The 14451-nt window shown below is 36.5% G+C and overlaps 1 protein-coding gene across 1 annotated transcript in view; it reads left to right on the top strand.

The window, feature by feature from the left end:
- Positions 1-14451, top strand: part of OTOG (otogelin) — a 112773-nt gene that overhangs the window by 10560 nt on the left and 87762 nt on the right. Inside the window, exons 5-15 of the mRNA XM_075047062.1 lie at positions 3232-3324; positions 3543-3697; positions 4096-4214; positions 4614-4819; positions 6417-6547; positions 7387-7493; positions 8384-8493; positions 9330-9455; positions 10739-10847; positions 11700-11746; positions 12632-12777. Coding sequence (XP_074903163.1) covers positions 3232-3324; positions 3543-3697; positions 4096-4214; positions 4614-4819; positions 6417-6547; positions 7387-7493; positions 8384-8493; positions 9330-9455; positions 10739-10847; positions 11700-11746; positions 12632-12777 — 1349 coding nt within the window. The remainder of the gene's footprint in view (positions 1-3231; positions 3325-3542; positions 3698-4095; positions 4215-4613; positions 4820-6416; positions 6548-7386; positions 7494-8383; positions 8494-9329; positions 9456-10738; positions 10848-11699; positions 11747-12631; positions 12778-14451) is intronic.

Genomic DNA, 14451 nt, shown 5'->3' with positions numbered 1-14451 from the left:
CACAGACAGAAGAGAACTTCATAAAGAGGAAAATGCTCATCATTGAGTCATTTGACTTCCAATTCAGATTTTACTAATGCCCTTTCTCTCTGAAAGGGAGCAAGGGAGATCCTTCCCAGTGACAGCAAGGGTCCCCAGATCAGCTGACTGTGCGCATGATCTGAATAAATGTGGCTTGAAGCAGGTTACTTGAGCCATGCTTAAAGGGGAATCGTTCAACTGGAAAATCAAAAGGGGACTAACTTCCTCTACAGCGAAGAGGAACATGACTTGCAGTCTAATTGCATGTCATTGTAACTGGACAGGCAATAGGGCATAATCTTAGAGAAGCAAAGAACAGAGATCTAAACTCTGATTACACAGGTCTCGCACCACTCAAGATGAAAGAGATCAATGTCTGCCTTGCATGACAAGAGGAATAAGGCTTTTGCATTAGTGACAAGATTGGTTACTGTGAGTATGTAAATGAGATGTCTTAGTCAGAATAAGTAGGGACCTTTCTACATGGTGCTAGCATTAGTTTTTAAATTGAACTAATGCTGGCCAGGCAGAGAAAGGAGCTCTGTATGTGGGCTATCCAGGCAAAGGGGTGTTCTCTTTTACTTGGTCTACCTTCCCTGTTCTTTTCAGCATGGCCTCTTTTTTTTTTTGTGGGGGAGGGGTGGTTCTTGTATGTGTTGAAAACAAAGGTATCAAAATTAATCATTCAGATATTTTTAAAAGTCATCATATAAGTAATTAGTATTTATAATGATTTTGCAAATGGAAACAGCCATATAACCACCAATAAACTGTACTGACAAATTTTGGCAGAACTCAGTAAGCAAGGGTTCTGTAAACTTGTAACTGAAGATAATATTTTGTAAAATCACATGGCCTAAAGTAAATGAACATTTAGACTTTTTTTTTTTAAAGTTACAGCACACCATAGGTTTCTCGAAGTCTTCCTCATTCTAGCATTATAGCCAGTTGTTAGCACAGAGCCTCTTTATTCTAAGTTCCTAGGATCTCACAAAACAGAATGAACTTTAAATATGACCTTTTTCCTCATTAAACTTCTACACTGACCACACTTTGGTAAAACAGCTGGTGATGATGTTTGCAATAGCCTCAGAAGAGGCAAAGTCTTAACAGCATTCAATCCATGAATTCTGACAAAAGTTTGCATGTGAATTAAATGTTGGATGCACAGTTACTTGGTGTGTACATCTGAAAGCAATTCTGTAGTAGATACAGTTGTAAACCAGGTGAGGTTTTTAAGAGGCATACTGAAGTCTTACTCAGTTTAAAGTAGGGGCTTAAAAGGAAGCTGGAGAGTGTTTGTAGTCTTGTTAAAAACGCTGGTTTTGACTGTTAACAGGTTTAGTAATTTTTGGCTGGGATACACTCACAGGATACACTCCACATGTAGCTTGCTTTTGTATTATTTTAGTGTATTTAAAGCTCTTCAGTAAGAGGGTATGGCTCACTGGCTTCTGTAATGGTGCTTCTATTGATGGCAAAATAAATATGTGCTATAAAAGGTGTTGGTAGGAAACTGGTATTGGTAAGACATCAATAAAATGAGCTTCTGGAAGAGGGGAGAAAAAAGTAGGGAGAAAACACCCTTTGAAATGGATTGATTTTGCTGTTGCTGGAATCAAGAGTTCAGCATCCATGTAATGGCAGTAAGATGTCAATGATCAACTTGTGACTTGTTAGAAAGTATTTGTTTCCTTGCAGTCAGTTTATAAAAAAAACATTTCGACCATTCTGTAAAGTAGTTCAGAATCTACTTTTGATGTTGGTGTTTTACATGTATGTTTAGTGAATGCCAATAGTGAGAACAAAACCTAAAGATGGTGTGACCCATGAAACCATAAAACAGTGGTCTGTAATCTAGAAGGCTTTCCTCTGAAGTTTAATTCTGTCAAGACTAAATCAATTGTAGAGTTTATTCACATTGTCAGAAGTGGACCTGGCTTTATTTTGCCTGCATCAGCAGAGCTTCAAACCGTCTTTAACAATGCTTTCTCAAAAGCCTGAAGGTAATCTCAGTATGTTAGGACTTTTATGCATGCTACTGATAACTAGATATTTCATAAGCAAGGGTTTTACTGAAATAGGAGAAAAGATCTTTTTTTGTGAATTCTGGTTTTCAGGACAGCACTTAAAATAATCTTATATATGATTTTTTTTTTCCCAAGAATGATGTGTTTATAAAGGTAAAGAAAACAAGAAGTCTGAGTCTTCAGTCTGTCTCTTCCTGAAATAGTTTCTTCTGAGCAACTTGTCTGCTTGTCTGCAACAAATACAATCTCTAGTTTCTGTTCTCCAAATACAAAATTTACTATGATTGAATAATACTCAATTATTAAAATTCAAATGCTTTCCTAAAGAGACTTAAACATTAAAAGATCAAGTATTAGCAAAATAAGTGAATATATCACAACTGTTAGAAAAGCATTTAATCAAAGAGTCTAAATTTTGTAGCAAGAAGCTTTGTTTCTGCATGTGCACATCTTTCTTTAGACTGTGAAAACTTTTGTCAGGTTTTGATGGGGATCTTCCCAGGGGGAAAAAAAAAGTAAAAAAAACCCCAACACCTCCCTCCCCCAAACCTATCACTGCAAGTTAGGGAGCATGCTTTCTCTACAGTAGGCTTACTATACTTAAGCATTAGATTTTTCCTTTCTTAAAAGTTTGTCTCTAATAAAATTAGAAACAAGAGCAGTGGTCTGTGTCTTTATGGAAAGCGTTTGTGGTTCGTAGACTTGGAAGTTGTAAGATGGAAAGAGGGCAGGCAGCTGAAAGATTTACCGCTGCGATATCAACATTTGTGTTTCTAGGGTAGTATGCTGTCATCCTGGTAGAGTTTACCCATACAGTGTTACTTGTAGCAGTTTATATATAAGGGTTTAGGCACCATGCTTTTTTGTTGTGTAATACTTGTTCACTTCCTCTATTCATTGCTCAGGGGACTAAAAAATGTGTCAGACTAACAGATATCACAGCTGTTTTGATTGGCTTCTCTAAATGAGCAATAGATTTACTTCATCTGGTTGTAATTCTTGAGGTGAAGTTTTTCCAGTATGTTTCCTGTTTGTGGAGGCCTGTGGGATTCTCCTGAACGTTTAAATGCTAAGCCAGCATCTCCTGTCATTCATGAAGTTACATTTGGTGACAAAACTGGGTCTTAAGAATGAAAACTATCATAATTTATTTTTAACGTGCTTTGTTTTTTCCACCCAGATTTGTTGACATGTTTTAATGGAGGTGAGTGTATCTACAGAGAGCTCTGCAACTGCAGTCGATTCAATGCAACTGGACCAAGATGCCAGACAGGTGTGTAAAGAGAGAGAACTAACCAGGTTTCTGGGATTGTACTCGGGTTCCCACAGCTAAAAGAATGACTACCCTCTGCCTAAAAGTTTCTTCGTGCCCTAGTATTTTTCCCTCTCTTTTCTGTGGTGATATTTCACAGCATACCGCTTACATATATCTCAACTACAGATTGAATCCAAAAACCAGTGGTACTTCTGAAGTGACTGTTCTTTTGTTAGTGTATAATACAGGTGCTGAAAGAGATCATATATGCAGAACATGGGGTCAATATAATTTTGAAACTTTCGATGGACTCTATTATTATTTTTCTGGGAAATCCACATATGCCCTTGTGAGACATACTGAATTAGATGAACAGAGTTTTTCCATTCAGGTAGGGGACTGTACTTCTATGTTCACCTTAGCTGTTGTTGATATTGCTAGTAATGCATTAATATTTAGAAGTTAAAAGTAGCTTGTGATGACAGTATGGGGTTCTAGAATGTAATTTAAATTTAATTGTAATGTCATGTGGGCTACCAGTTACTATAGCGCAAAATGTAAATAGCTGGAAGGAAACTGATGTGCGTACTTTGAAAACCTGGCTGCTGTGAAAAGACTGCTCTAAAAAGAGTGCTAATTGTACTCAGGTTTTTGGGGAAGAGTGGGACCAAACTACTTGTTCACATGCCGAGGGTAGGATTGTGGGATTGGGAGTATTAGTTGTGTAATGTGGATTACGAAGAGTTTGATTTAAATCTTGACTTTGATGCTAGTAATTTTATTTGGCAGGTGAATAATGATCCTGAGTGCCATTCTTCTCCTTACTCCTGCAAAAGGTCCATTAGTTTATTCTTTTCTGGAGATGAAGAGATTAAGATGAGCAGTGAAGTCACCTATAAAGGATTTGGGTAATTGCACTCATGTTTCTGATGCTGGTTACACTGGAACTGATCTCATGATACCGATTTGATAACAGAGATATAAACTAGATCACTCACTTGTTGGTAGCTTAAAAAAAGCTATCCAGACCACAGCTATAATAGTTACTCCCCATCTACAGAGTAGTGTCTGAGGAAGGTGATACCTAAGTGCGTGGTACATAGTATTAAGAAGCATAACCATTGACATTGATCCTTTGATTTTTTTGCTTTTATTTGTAATTTCATCTTTTTTTTTAGTGGAATTACTCAATATTTATATCAGAGATTTTCAGATGTACGAGGAAGTCATTAAATCAGCAAGTAATTTATTTATAATAGTCATATTTTCTCTTGTAAATTTGTTTTTCATTATGTCTCATTTCTCAGAGTACAGTTACCTTATATTATTGGAAACTTACACATCCAGAAGCTAGCTGGATACTTTCTAGTCAGGCACCAGTACGCCTTTACTCTGGCTTGGGATGGTACGTCTGCAGTGTATATCAAAATGGCACCAGAGTACCTGGGTAAAACACATGGACTGTGTGGAAACAATAATGCTGTCCTGCAGGATGATCTTGAAACTAGTTATGGTGAGTATTTAAAATACTTCCTTTTGTGTTAATACAGGGTTTTTTCAGGTAAACTGAATCTTACTTTGCTTAGTTTTTAACGGTAATACTAATTGAATATAAGATGGACACCTTTTGAAAGGGAAAATATGATACAGAAATACTTCTGGTAGATGATATTGTTAGTAAGAGGGCCAGTTTCAATATAGATGAGGTTCTGGGGAGGAAGATCTTTAAAAAGCATGACAAAAAGCTGTCTTACTCCATTACCTACAATGCTATTTGCACTTCATTTTCCTAGGACTTGAAAGGTAAAATCTACTTTTAAATGTTTACTGTCCTCTTAGCAATTTTGTATAGGAGCCTGTGGAAGCCTGAGATACTGCTATTGGAAATAAATTGATAATTTTAATTAGTAAATCAAATCAATTAGGATTGCCAAATCTCATTTGATCTGGCATCTCATTTATGCTAACGCTTTCAGAAGTGACCAGTGATCCTTAAATACTAACTTCAGATACTTCCAAGAATCTTTGCTTTGAATAAATACTGAGTGAAGACCTCTAAAATAAAAAAGAACCAGGGGAAAAAATAAGGCCTCTTGAAAGTTATCTCAAGTTAGGTGATAAAAACTTCTGGAAATCATTGCTTTGGGCTGTTTAACTCTTTGCTCCCCTTCTTTAAAATTAGGGTATTTCTGTAGAGTACTACTTCTGAGCTCAGAGTACAATATGTAGTAGGTATCCTCTGTTGTTTAAGTGTGCTACTCAATTTTAGAAAGCATCAGCCCTGCACTAATATCAGCTCTTAGGCCCCATTGAATAGTTTGCTCAATAAATCTAAATGCCAAGTTCAGTAGCTCATTGTCCTCATTCCCCTCAGAGATTCTCCTGTATCTTCTCACCTTTCTCAGGATATTTCAGTCACATAAAGCTGTGATTGTAGCAGAAGTCAATACACTGCATACTAGCGTTATCCGATTAGCTTAGGGAGCAGTAGTAAGAAAGACATGGCAAGATATGCATTCGTGGGTAATCCAAGTAGTAATCCATGTCACCACTTGTCTATGATAAATAATATCTTTCTTAACTAGTTTAAAGCTAGTGTGGACATTTCTACTTATGTGAAAAAGTCACACCTTTACTTGGTTAATGTATACAATTATTTTGTACCCTTGCAGTGACCCAGGAATGCCTTAATCTTTCTTGGGTTTTAGATTATCTGGAAGTTTCACATAAAGTAGCAGCATAGACCTATGTATATACAGTTTACTTTAGCTTTTCTTTCCTTTCTTCCATTCAAAGACTGTGGCAGGCACAGTCCTGCTCCGTAAAGCCCATCCTTCTGAATCACACGAGTAAGCTTCTTTCTGCCATTCTAAAGCCTTCCTACTATAGTCACTTTTAAAAGTTTGTTTGGTTTTTTGGGGTTTTTTGGGGGGGTTTTTTGGTGGTTTTTTTTTTTGGTAAAAGGATGCTGATTTAGTTGTAGGAAGGGTTTGGTGCTCTCTTCTTAATGTGATGTTTTGATTATTGAGATGTTTCTGTGGGAAACCCTATAGAAATGTTGTTGTTCTTCAAAGTCACTGTGTGACTCTGTGTGTCTGTGTCTTGTTTAGGAAAACTGACAGATGATGTAACAGAATTCGTAGAGAGTTGGCAGGAAAACCCTCCACAAGGAACACCCAATTGGGATAAATCTCTTCTCAATGAACCACCCTGCTTGACACAAACCCATGAATCTCTACAGGTTTGGATCAACACAAAAGGATTATTACAGTAGTTGGTGATTCTAATTAGAGTGAGAATTTGACTTAACACTTTGAAGGAGGCTGGAAATATTCTCAGTTCTTCTTTGAAGAAGTGGATTAAAATGGTTGCTGTGGCAGAGCTTCCCTTGTCTCCTCCTTTTCCCCCTACTTTTCTTCTGTATGAGTTTATAATTTAATTTTTGATCTTTTCAAATGTTATCTTGTCTGCATAGCAGCCAATAGAAGTGTTTGAATCTGGGGCTGAATGAGTGAAAAGTTGTAAAATAGGAGTGCATTCTAGAGCTGGTTCCCATTCCTTCCCTTAGGAAGGATAGAAAGAAGCAGGCAGGCAAAAATGGAATGAGAGCACAGTTAATTTGCCAGTGTTTAAAAAAAAAAGTTATTGTTACTTTTGTCCATCACATTGAAGTAGTTTTTCCTTTTAAGTAATATTTTCAAGATATAGCCCTGAAATGAAGTGCTTTGAAACTAAAGCTGATGCCAGGTATGTTTTATTTCTGTTGCCTTTTACTGTGTAATTTAACTAAAATGAGGACTATTTTAGGTTGTCTGGGCTTAGCTGCAACATGGTCTATGCCTTTCTTGGGAAAGGGTATGTTTTACTACTATCGGGTATGACCTTGGATAAAAGATTCAATGTTATGAATACTCTGGTATGGAGAGCAATATGTTGCTAGCCGCTGCTTCTAGCTGATCAGTGGAAAGTGATTCCTAGTCACAGACTGAGATGTCTGTTCTGATTTTCCATAGTATTCTATTCTGCTTAGGACTATTTTTGAAAACCATCTCTTCACAACAGCTATCTCGTTCATTGCAGAGGGCATATACTCTGTGTAATATCCTCTTACATCCCCCGTTTGAACAATGTCATGAATACGTGAGTCCTCTTCCTTTTATGGCAAGCTGCACCAATGATCTTTGCATGTAAGTGAATGTTTTTGGGTAATTCCAAAGCTGTTATAAAAAATATTGTCCTTCTATCATGAGAATGAATTGTAAAAGTTAACAGAAAAATGTTAACAGAACTAATGTGTGTCCTTTTCTGCATATCAGTTTTTTTCTAATGTTCTGTTATTATTTTGCTGTTCTCGCTTGTTCTAGTTTTACTGCCAGAAATTTCTGTGGAGTTGTTCTTGGTTTTTTTGGTATAAGGATGACCAAAATTAGGCCCAGATATTTTCATAATTTGTTAGTGTACCTTCCCTTGAATATGGCATCTGTTTGATTTTTGAATGTGCAAAGTCATTAGTATTTCTAACCTTAATGAAAAGTAATAGTGAATAGATTAGTTTGGCATCTGCAAGCCATATGTTAGTTCAATGAAAAGAAGAATTTGGTAACTATTTGAATTTATGCTATCATTTCACAACCTGCTATGGTCCTTATCCAAGCAGTTTTGACTAGTTAAATTAACAGACAGGACAGGAGAAGATTATTTCCATTTCTTGTACCATGGTGACTCACTGGTAGAAATCTTACACTTTCTTCTTGTGAGTTTTCTGAAGGATGTTATTCCTTTTGTGAAAATCAAGACCTTTATTCAAGTCTATTTATACTGCTGTGTCTCTGGCTTTCATGGATTTATTCAGGAAATTGGTGTCAGGTCTCAAATACATTGATGACCTATCTTCATGTGTGGCAGAACGTCTTATCCATTGAAGACTTTTAACCTAGCCAAACAATGCAGTACTTTAATAATGTTCTAAAGTAGATTCAATGAACATGGTTGTATGCAATGCAGGAGCATTCATGAGGTTATGATTGCATGTTTGAATATAGGTAGAAAATAATATGTCAATTTCTATTTGTGTAAGGTCAGCAGTTGATAATGCAACTTGGTGTCGAGCATTAACTGAATATGCCAGAGCATGTGCCCAAGCAGGAAAGCCACTTCATGGATGGCGAATGCACTTTCAGCAGTGTGGTATGCAGATGCTTTCATATTTGGAAATACTGCTTCGTAGTTGTGTTTTGAAAAGAGTGCTCTTCATACTTTTACTTCTTTGTGCTTACACCAATTTTGAACTTGTATATTTCTTGGTGAATGCATAACTATGGGCTCAGTCAAAGCCTACATAAGTGCAATGGAATTTCTTTTTTATATGTGTGATTTGTACTGAATGTATTTAAAGCACTAAGCTTATTAGGATATGTTTTAAGAACCTTCTCACTAAAACATCAGAGATTCTTGAAGGTGATTAACCATTTGTATTTTCATAGAGCTACTCTTTCAAATATTGTCAAAGTCTTCATGGCTTTCTGATACATAAAATGTGTGTCATGAGTGTTAAAAATAAATTCGAATTACACTTGTATAAGTCTTCATCTTGGAAGTCACAGAAGGTAAGCTTGAAAGAGATCATCTAATTTTTCTGCTTGTCTGGAACACAGGGCCAAAATGGCTTTGTCATTCCTGACAGAAGATTTGCCCCATGTTTCCAAAAATGTTTAATGGATGTTCTGTCAGTTCTTTTGCTGGTCTGAGTATCTAAGTAGCTCTGCTGTGAGAAAGTTTCCCTGAGTGTTCTTTGGTGTAACTTAAGATTATTACTTCTCAATGCACCTTTAATGGACAGAATACGAATGTATGTATATTCTCTGTGTGTGTGTTATGAAAGTTATTGTTTCATTGATCTAGACAACAGATAATCAACTGACATACCAAAAAGTAAATACCTGAAAGAAACATGTGCGATCCATTTAAGCCCTGAGGCAGTAGCACAATACCTTTTCATTTCTCTACCTGTTTCTGGTTTTTAGTGATTACCTGTGCTGAACCCTTGACCTACAATGAATGCATCAACTGTTGCCCTGTTTCATGTCATCAACAATCACAGTGCATTGTCAGTGAGCTTCCCTGCATTGATGGGTGCTACTGTCCAGATGGCAAGTTTTGCTTCTCAAATACGTATTATTTGATTCCATATAACATTCAGATTGTTCTCCCCCAAGTTTACATAACTATATAGCCTGGCTAGGTTAAGGCATTCACAGGAGCTGTTTGTAAACACAGTGCCAACAGAGTGTGGGTGAATGACCCTGTTTTCCTCATAACTGACGAGATCCTTTTTCTTCCTCTAACAAGTGGGAATAGGTTTCAACACAGATCCGTGTTCTAGCCATAGGGCTCCACAATTTGAGTTAAAAATGGTGTTTGCTCTGTTGTTGACAGGGCAGCCATCCTCCTGATTCTGGTGGTTACTGCATGGGGTTCTTTGGGGGTAATTTTGGTGTGTTGTTCTGTTGGGGTGTTTTGTGGTGTGGTGTCATGGGGTTTGGTTTTTTTGTTGTTCGGTTTGGTGGGGTTTTTTTTCCTTTTTTTTCTGAAGAAGAATGTCTGCAAGGTCAGGAGCTTAGGAGAGCTCAGAAATGTGACATGACTAAAACTCATTCATGTGGCCAGAAACTGGTTTTGATACTGAGATTCTTACACTGTTGTATGGCTCTGGCAAGTAAGGTATTTACCAATGTGGCCTATAGCAAAACTTTACCCTTATTACTAAAATATACTTTGGTCTCCAGTTTTCCCCTTGTTATTGGCTTCTCTTTGGGTACATAATTCTATGTAAAAGAGGACAGAGAAAGTTATGCCGTGGATCTTGAAGTCCTGCCTTTTATACATACCCTGATGATTCATAAGGATAATCATCTTTGTCATATATTTTATCTTTTATAAGCTAGTAAAGTCTTTTAGCTTCTGGCTCTCTAATAATGGAATAATTAAAAAAAAAAAAAAAAAAAAAAAAAAAGGCAAAAAACCATTATAGTAAAATAAGGACCAAACAGTGCCTTAAAGCAAAGAGGCAAAGATTTGTAAAGGTGTCAAAAAAGAAGCCAAAGGTACTCAAAGCAGCATGGTTTGGTGTTTTTGTGTTTGCTTTTGGTTTTTTTGTGAGGGTGGTTTCCTCCCCCTCTCACCCAATATTAAATACTTGTTATTCATACTATTGTTAGTGTATCTCAAGCAATTTAGGGACTTGGTCCATGTAATATAAATTATTTAATGTAATTCAAATGCACGTGTATTCTGTAAAAATGACTACTTAATAGTCTAGAGGTTTATTGTCATACATGACCATTTATGTTGTTCTTGGGTCTACTTGTTAGTGCGCCATCAGCCATCTGTACAGATATTTCATTTTTTTTTGGTGCTGTTTTATTTCTTCTAGGCTTAATTTATGAAAATGAATTGTGTGTCAAGCCTATGGACTGTCCTTGTGACTACCATGGAAGTTTATTTGAAATGGGTTCAGTAGTTTATGAGGAATGTAATAACTGGTTAGTAATTTTTCTTTTTATGCTGTGGACTTAATCCTTCCATGGTCATGAGACAACTTCTTTAAGGCCTATTTCAGTTAAAAATTGAATGAAGTTGATAAGTCCTCACTGTTTCTATATACAAAAACCGTTGTTCTCTATATGTTTTCCAACGAAGGGAAAGATAAAAGAAGCTATAGAGCTATTAATGTGGAATAAGAGCAAATGACACATATTGCAGAGAATACTGTGATGTTTAGTATTCTTTTCACCTTGAACTCTGCCTCAAACTAAAAGGAATCTAGAATTCAAAATCTTAACAGGAGAATTACTTTGACTTTACTTTGTCTCCTGTTTGTGTTGTCTCACTTGGACACAGAGCCTAATGTCATTATGACACTAAGCTGCTGTTTTGGGAATTTCTAAGTTAATTTTATAAAAGAAAAGTTTGTAGGAAGAGATAATGCCTTTTATTGGATCAACTTAATTGAAGAAAACCAGTGAGCTTGCAGATGTGGAACTTCTTCACAACACTTCTATTTTTTTTAAAGTAATAAGATTCAAATTGTTTGTGTTTATTCTCAATTTTAGTCATCCTTAACTTTTTATAATCGTTATCAAGGAGCTAAAAAGAAAGAAGAATGTTACTGGATGCGTGGATGAAATTTCACCTGAGCATATCCTCGTGACAAGTTCTTGCTACAGCTTCCAGGCATTCTAGTGACTGTCATAGCTCTGTTGCACCCTTTTGTGAGACTCGAGACACTTGGTGCTCATTTCATAGAGAAGGAATCCAGGAAGAACAACTGAGGGACAGCCATATATACTTCACCAAAAAAAAAAAAGTATGAAATCTTTTTGTTTTTATTTCAGCACTTGCACTGGAGGAAAGTGGATTTGTACAAATCTTACATGTCCAGGTATGTGAAAGTCTTGAAAACTTAATAACTGAAATTTTTCTTGGAGTGAAATATTACTGTTAGATCTTAATGTGATATTTCACTATATACTTTGTATTTTTATTTCTATCTAAATATAAATGCACCTACACACAGTAGATTAAATATTAAAATGGTCTGAACAGCAGGCGTCTGCCTTTCAGCTTAGCACAGTAATTTGTCTCCCTATACATCACCATAATGTCTTTGGTAGATGACACTACCTGGTCATTCTTGTCATTCAACTAAATGTTTCTCTGCAGTCTTCACTTGACAGACTTATGGCAAGATTACCCCCCCCCACCTCCGCCCCCCCACCTCAGTATTGCTAGTTAGTGGTGTAGTATCTAGGTATTGTACAAATATCAGTTAATTATTTTCACAGTATGTCTGTGGAATGAGGGATGTTATTCTCGCTTCACAGATAGGCAGCTCAACTATAGAGATTAAGGCCAAAAGGATTTTGCATGTTAAAGGTACCCATGGCCTCAAGGTTCTTAAAGCTGCCAATAGATTCAAGCGCTGGTCTCAGAGTTACCAGTTAACTGTGGAAGTGCTTAATGTTTCTGCAAATCAGTTTTTGGAGCCACAGATCAAATACCCAGAATGTAAGGATCACACATATTATTGCCTCCTTTTGGGGGAAGAATTGTTTGGGTATCCTGACCTGGCATTAGGTAAGAACTCCATAACAAAAGCAAGGGTAAGGTTCAGTTCCTAACAGAGTTCCTAGTACCTGGTTATAATATGAATACAATTTTATAAATTACAGCATGTATCAGAGTGTATGAACTCTACAGCAGTAATAACTGTTGAGAGTACACTGACTTTTCTACATACTTAAATACATTATTTGTTGTTTGTCAGCTGAATGCTCGGTTTCAGGAGACATTCATTTCATGACCTTTGATGGGCGCAAATACACTTTCCAAGCTACCTGCCAATATATTCTAGCAAAAAGCCGTACATCTGGGGTGTTTACCATATCCTTGCAAAATGCTCCTTGTGGACAGGTAAGGCTTAGAACTTTCTTGTAATATCCTGAAGGGTTTATTAATTGGGGAGGGGAAGTATTAAAAAAAAAAAAAAGGCACCTGCAATTGAATATATTTAAATTAATCAGTAACAACAACTTTCCTTAATGATGAAATAGTTGTTCAGCAACAGTGCAGAGGAAGTCTGTACAGAAATTGTCATGTTTGCTTGCGGTAAATAGGAAAGATTATGCTAGCGTTCTGATTCAGTGTTCACTGAGTTCATTCAGTAGCATGTGGTGGTTCATGCAACAAACCCTGGATGATGACTTGTTGTCTTGAGCTTTCTAAGTCCATCTTTGTGGATTTGCAGCCAGCAGAAAAGAAGCCTACTGTTTATTACTGCTTGAAGGAAGAATGACTTTTTTGTGCCTTGAATATAGATTTCTCTTTCAGCTTTTTTCTTGCAGCTTGAAATTCACTTTTACTTACATCAATATGAAAAACTTCGGATAGCTTTTGGGACAGCTCTTTCGGATATGGGTATATGTATGCATCTGTGTTGTTAAGTTGTATAATTTCAACCAAACATGCATGTGCATATATGTAGCTGATACTAAGGGTGCTCCTACTTCATATTTGAAAGTTTATGATACTGGACACAGAAGTCACTAAATACTTAATCTGCTTTATGTCCAAGACCCATTCTCTTTCCTTTGTTGTTGTGTACATGGATTTCTGAGCATGTATTATAATGTTGTATGTGTGAGGTATAGAACACTGGTAAGATTTTCACTACAGCATTTCATTCTTACTACAGTCTTGATAGGTCTTGTAATTTTGAGGAAGTTAAGGCAAGTTAGAATAGACCTTAGACATATATAGGTGGTGTGAGAAGTGTAGTTGACTGAGTTGAGCTGTCTTCTGCAGTTGGGCTTTTCTCACTGACTTTGCCCTTATGTGCATATGTAGAACTCAGAATTTGGCCCACATCTGTATTAGGGTCACAATGCTCCTGTGGATGCCTACTTATTAAGCTGCTGGACTTGCTGTAGGAGCAAGATGTTAAACTTTATATCTTGGTCAGATTTATGTTCTGTCTACAATGGTCTTGGTAACAATTTTTACCTAGGAGCAACTGTACGGATATTTGAAGTGTATATAGACTTAAACTTGACTCTTTGCTGTATTTCTAGACCATATACAGTATGTCAGGCCCGAATTTTAGTTCTTAGCATGATGAGCTTCGATATTGCTGCAGTTACATACTTCACATAAAATCAGGTTTAGCACCATTACTTTTTACTTCTGTGGAGGTAACTACTTATACTTAATTATACTAGTTTTCCTTTGTGTTCTAAATAAATGTGTGATTCTCTAAGTCCTTTTAAACTAATGATTGCATTCATTGTTCTCTGGAGCTTATATTGTTTGTGCATTTGAGATTTCCCTGAGAAGAAAAATAGTCATATTAGTTGTCATGCCACACTTTCTAAAGACATATTTCAGTAAAGTCTTTCTGTCCTTGTGCATTAAAACCTACTTCTCTATGTGACAGAAAAGACCTTTAAGCAGAAGGAAGTCATATTAAAGCGGCATTGACAAGTTTATTACAATAGAAATGATTTATTTGCAATCCAGGTAAGAGATGGGAGACTGAGCACATGGAGTCCCTTTCTCATCTCAGTGATAAAAGTTGAGAGGCAAGAAAAA

This window comes from Buteo buteo, chromosome 16 (assembly GCF_964188355.1).
Source record: "Buteo buteo chromosome 16, bButBut1.hap1.1, whole genome shotgun sequence".
Taxonomy (NCBI): domain Eukaryota; kingdom Metazoa; phylum Chordata; class Aves; order Accipitriformes; family Accipitridae; genus Buteo; species Buteo buteo.
The sequence above is the reverse complement of the archived record's forward strand: the minus strand, read 5'-3'. Positions and strand labels throughout refer to the sequence as shown.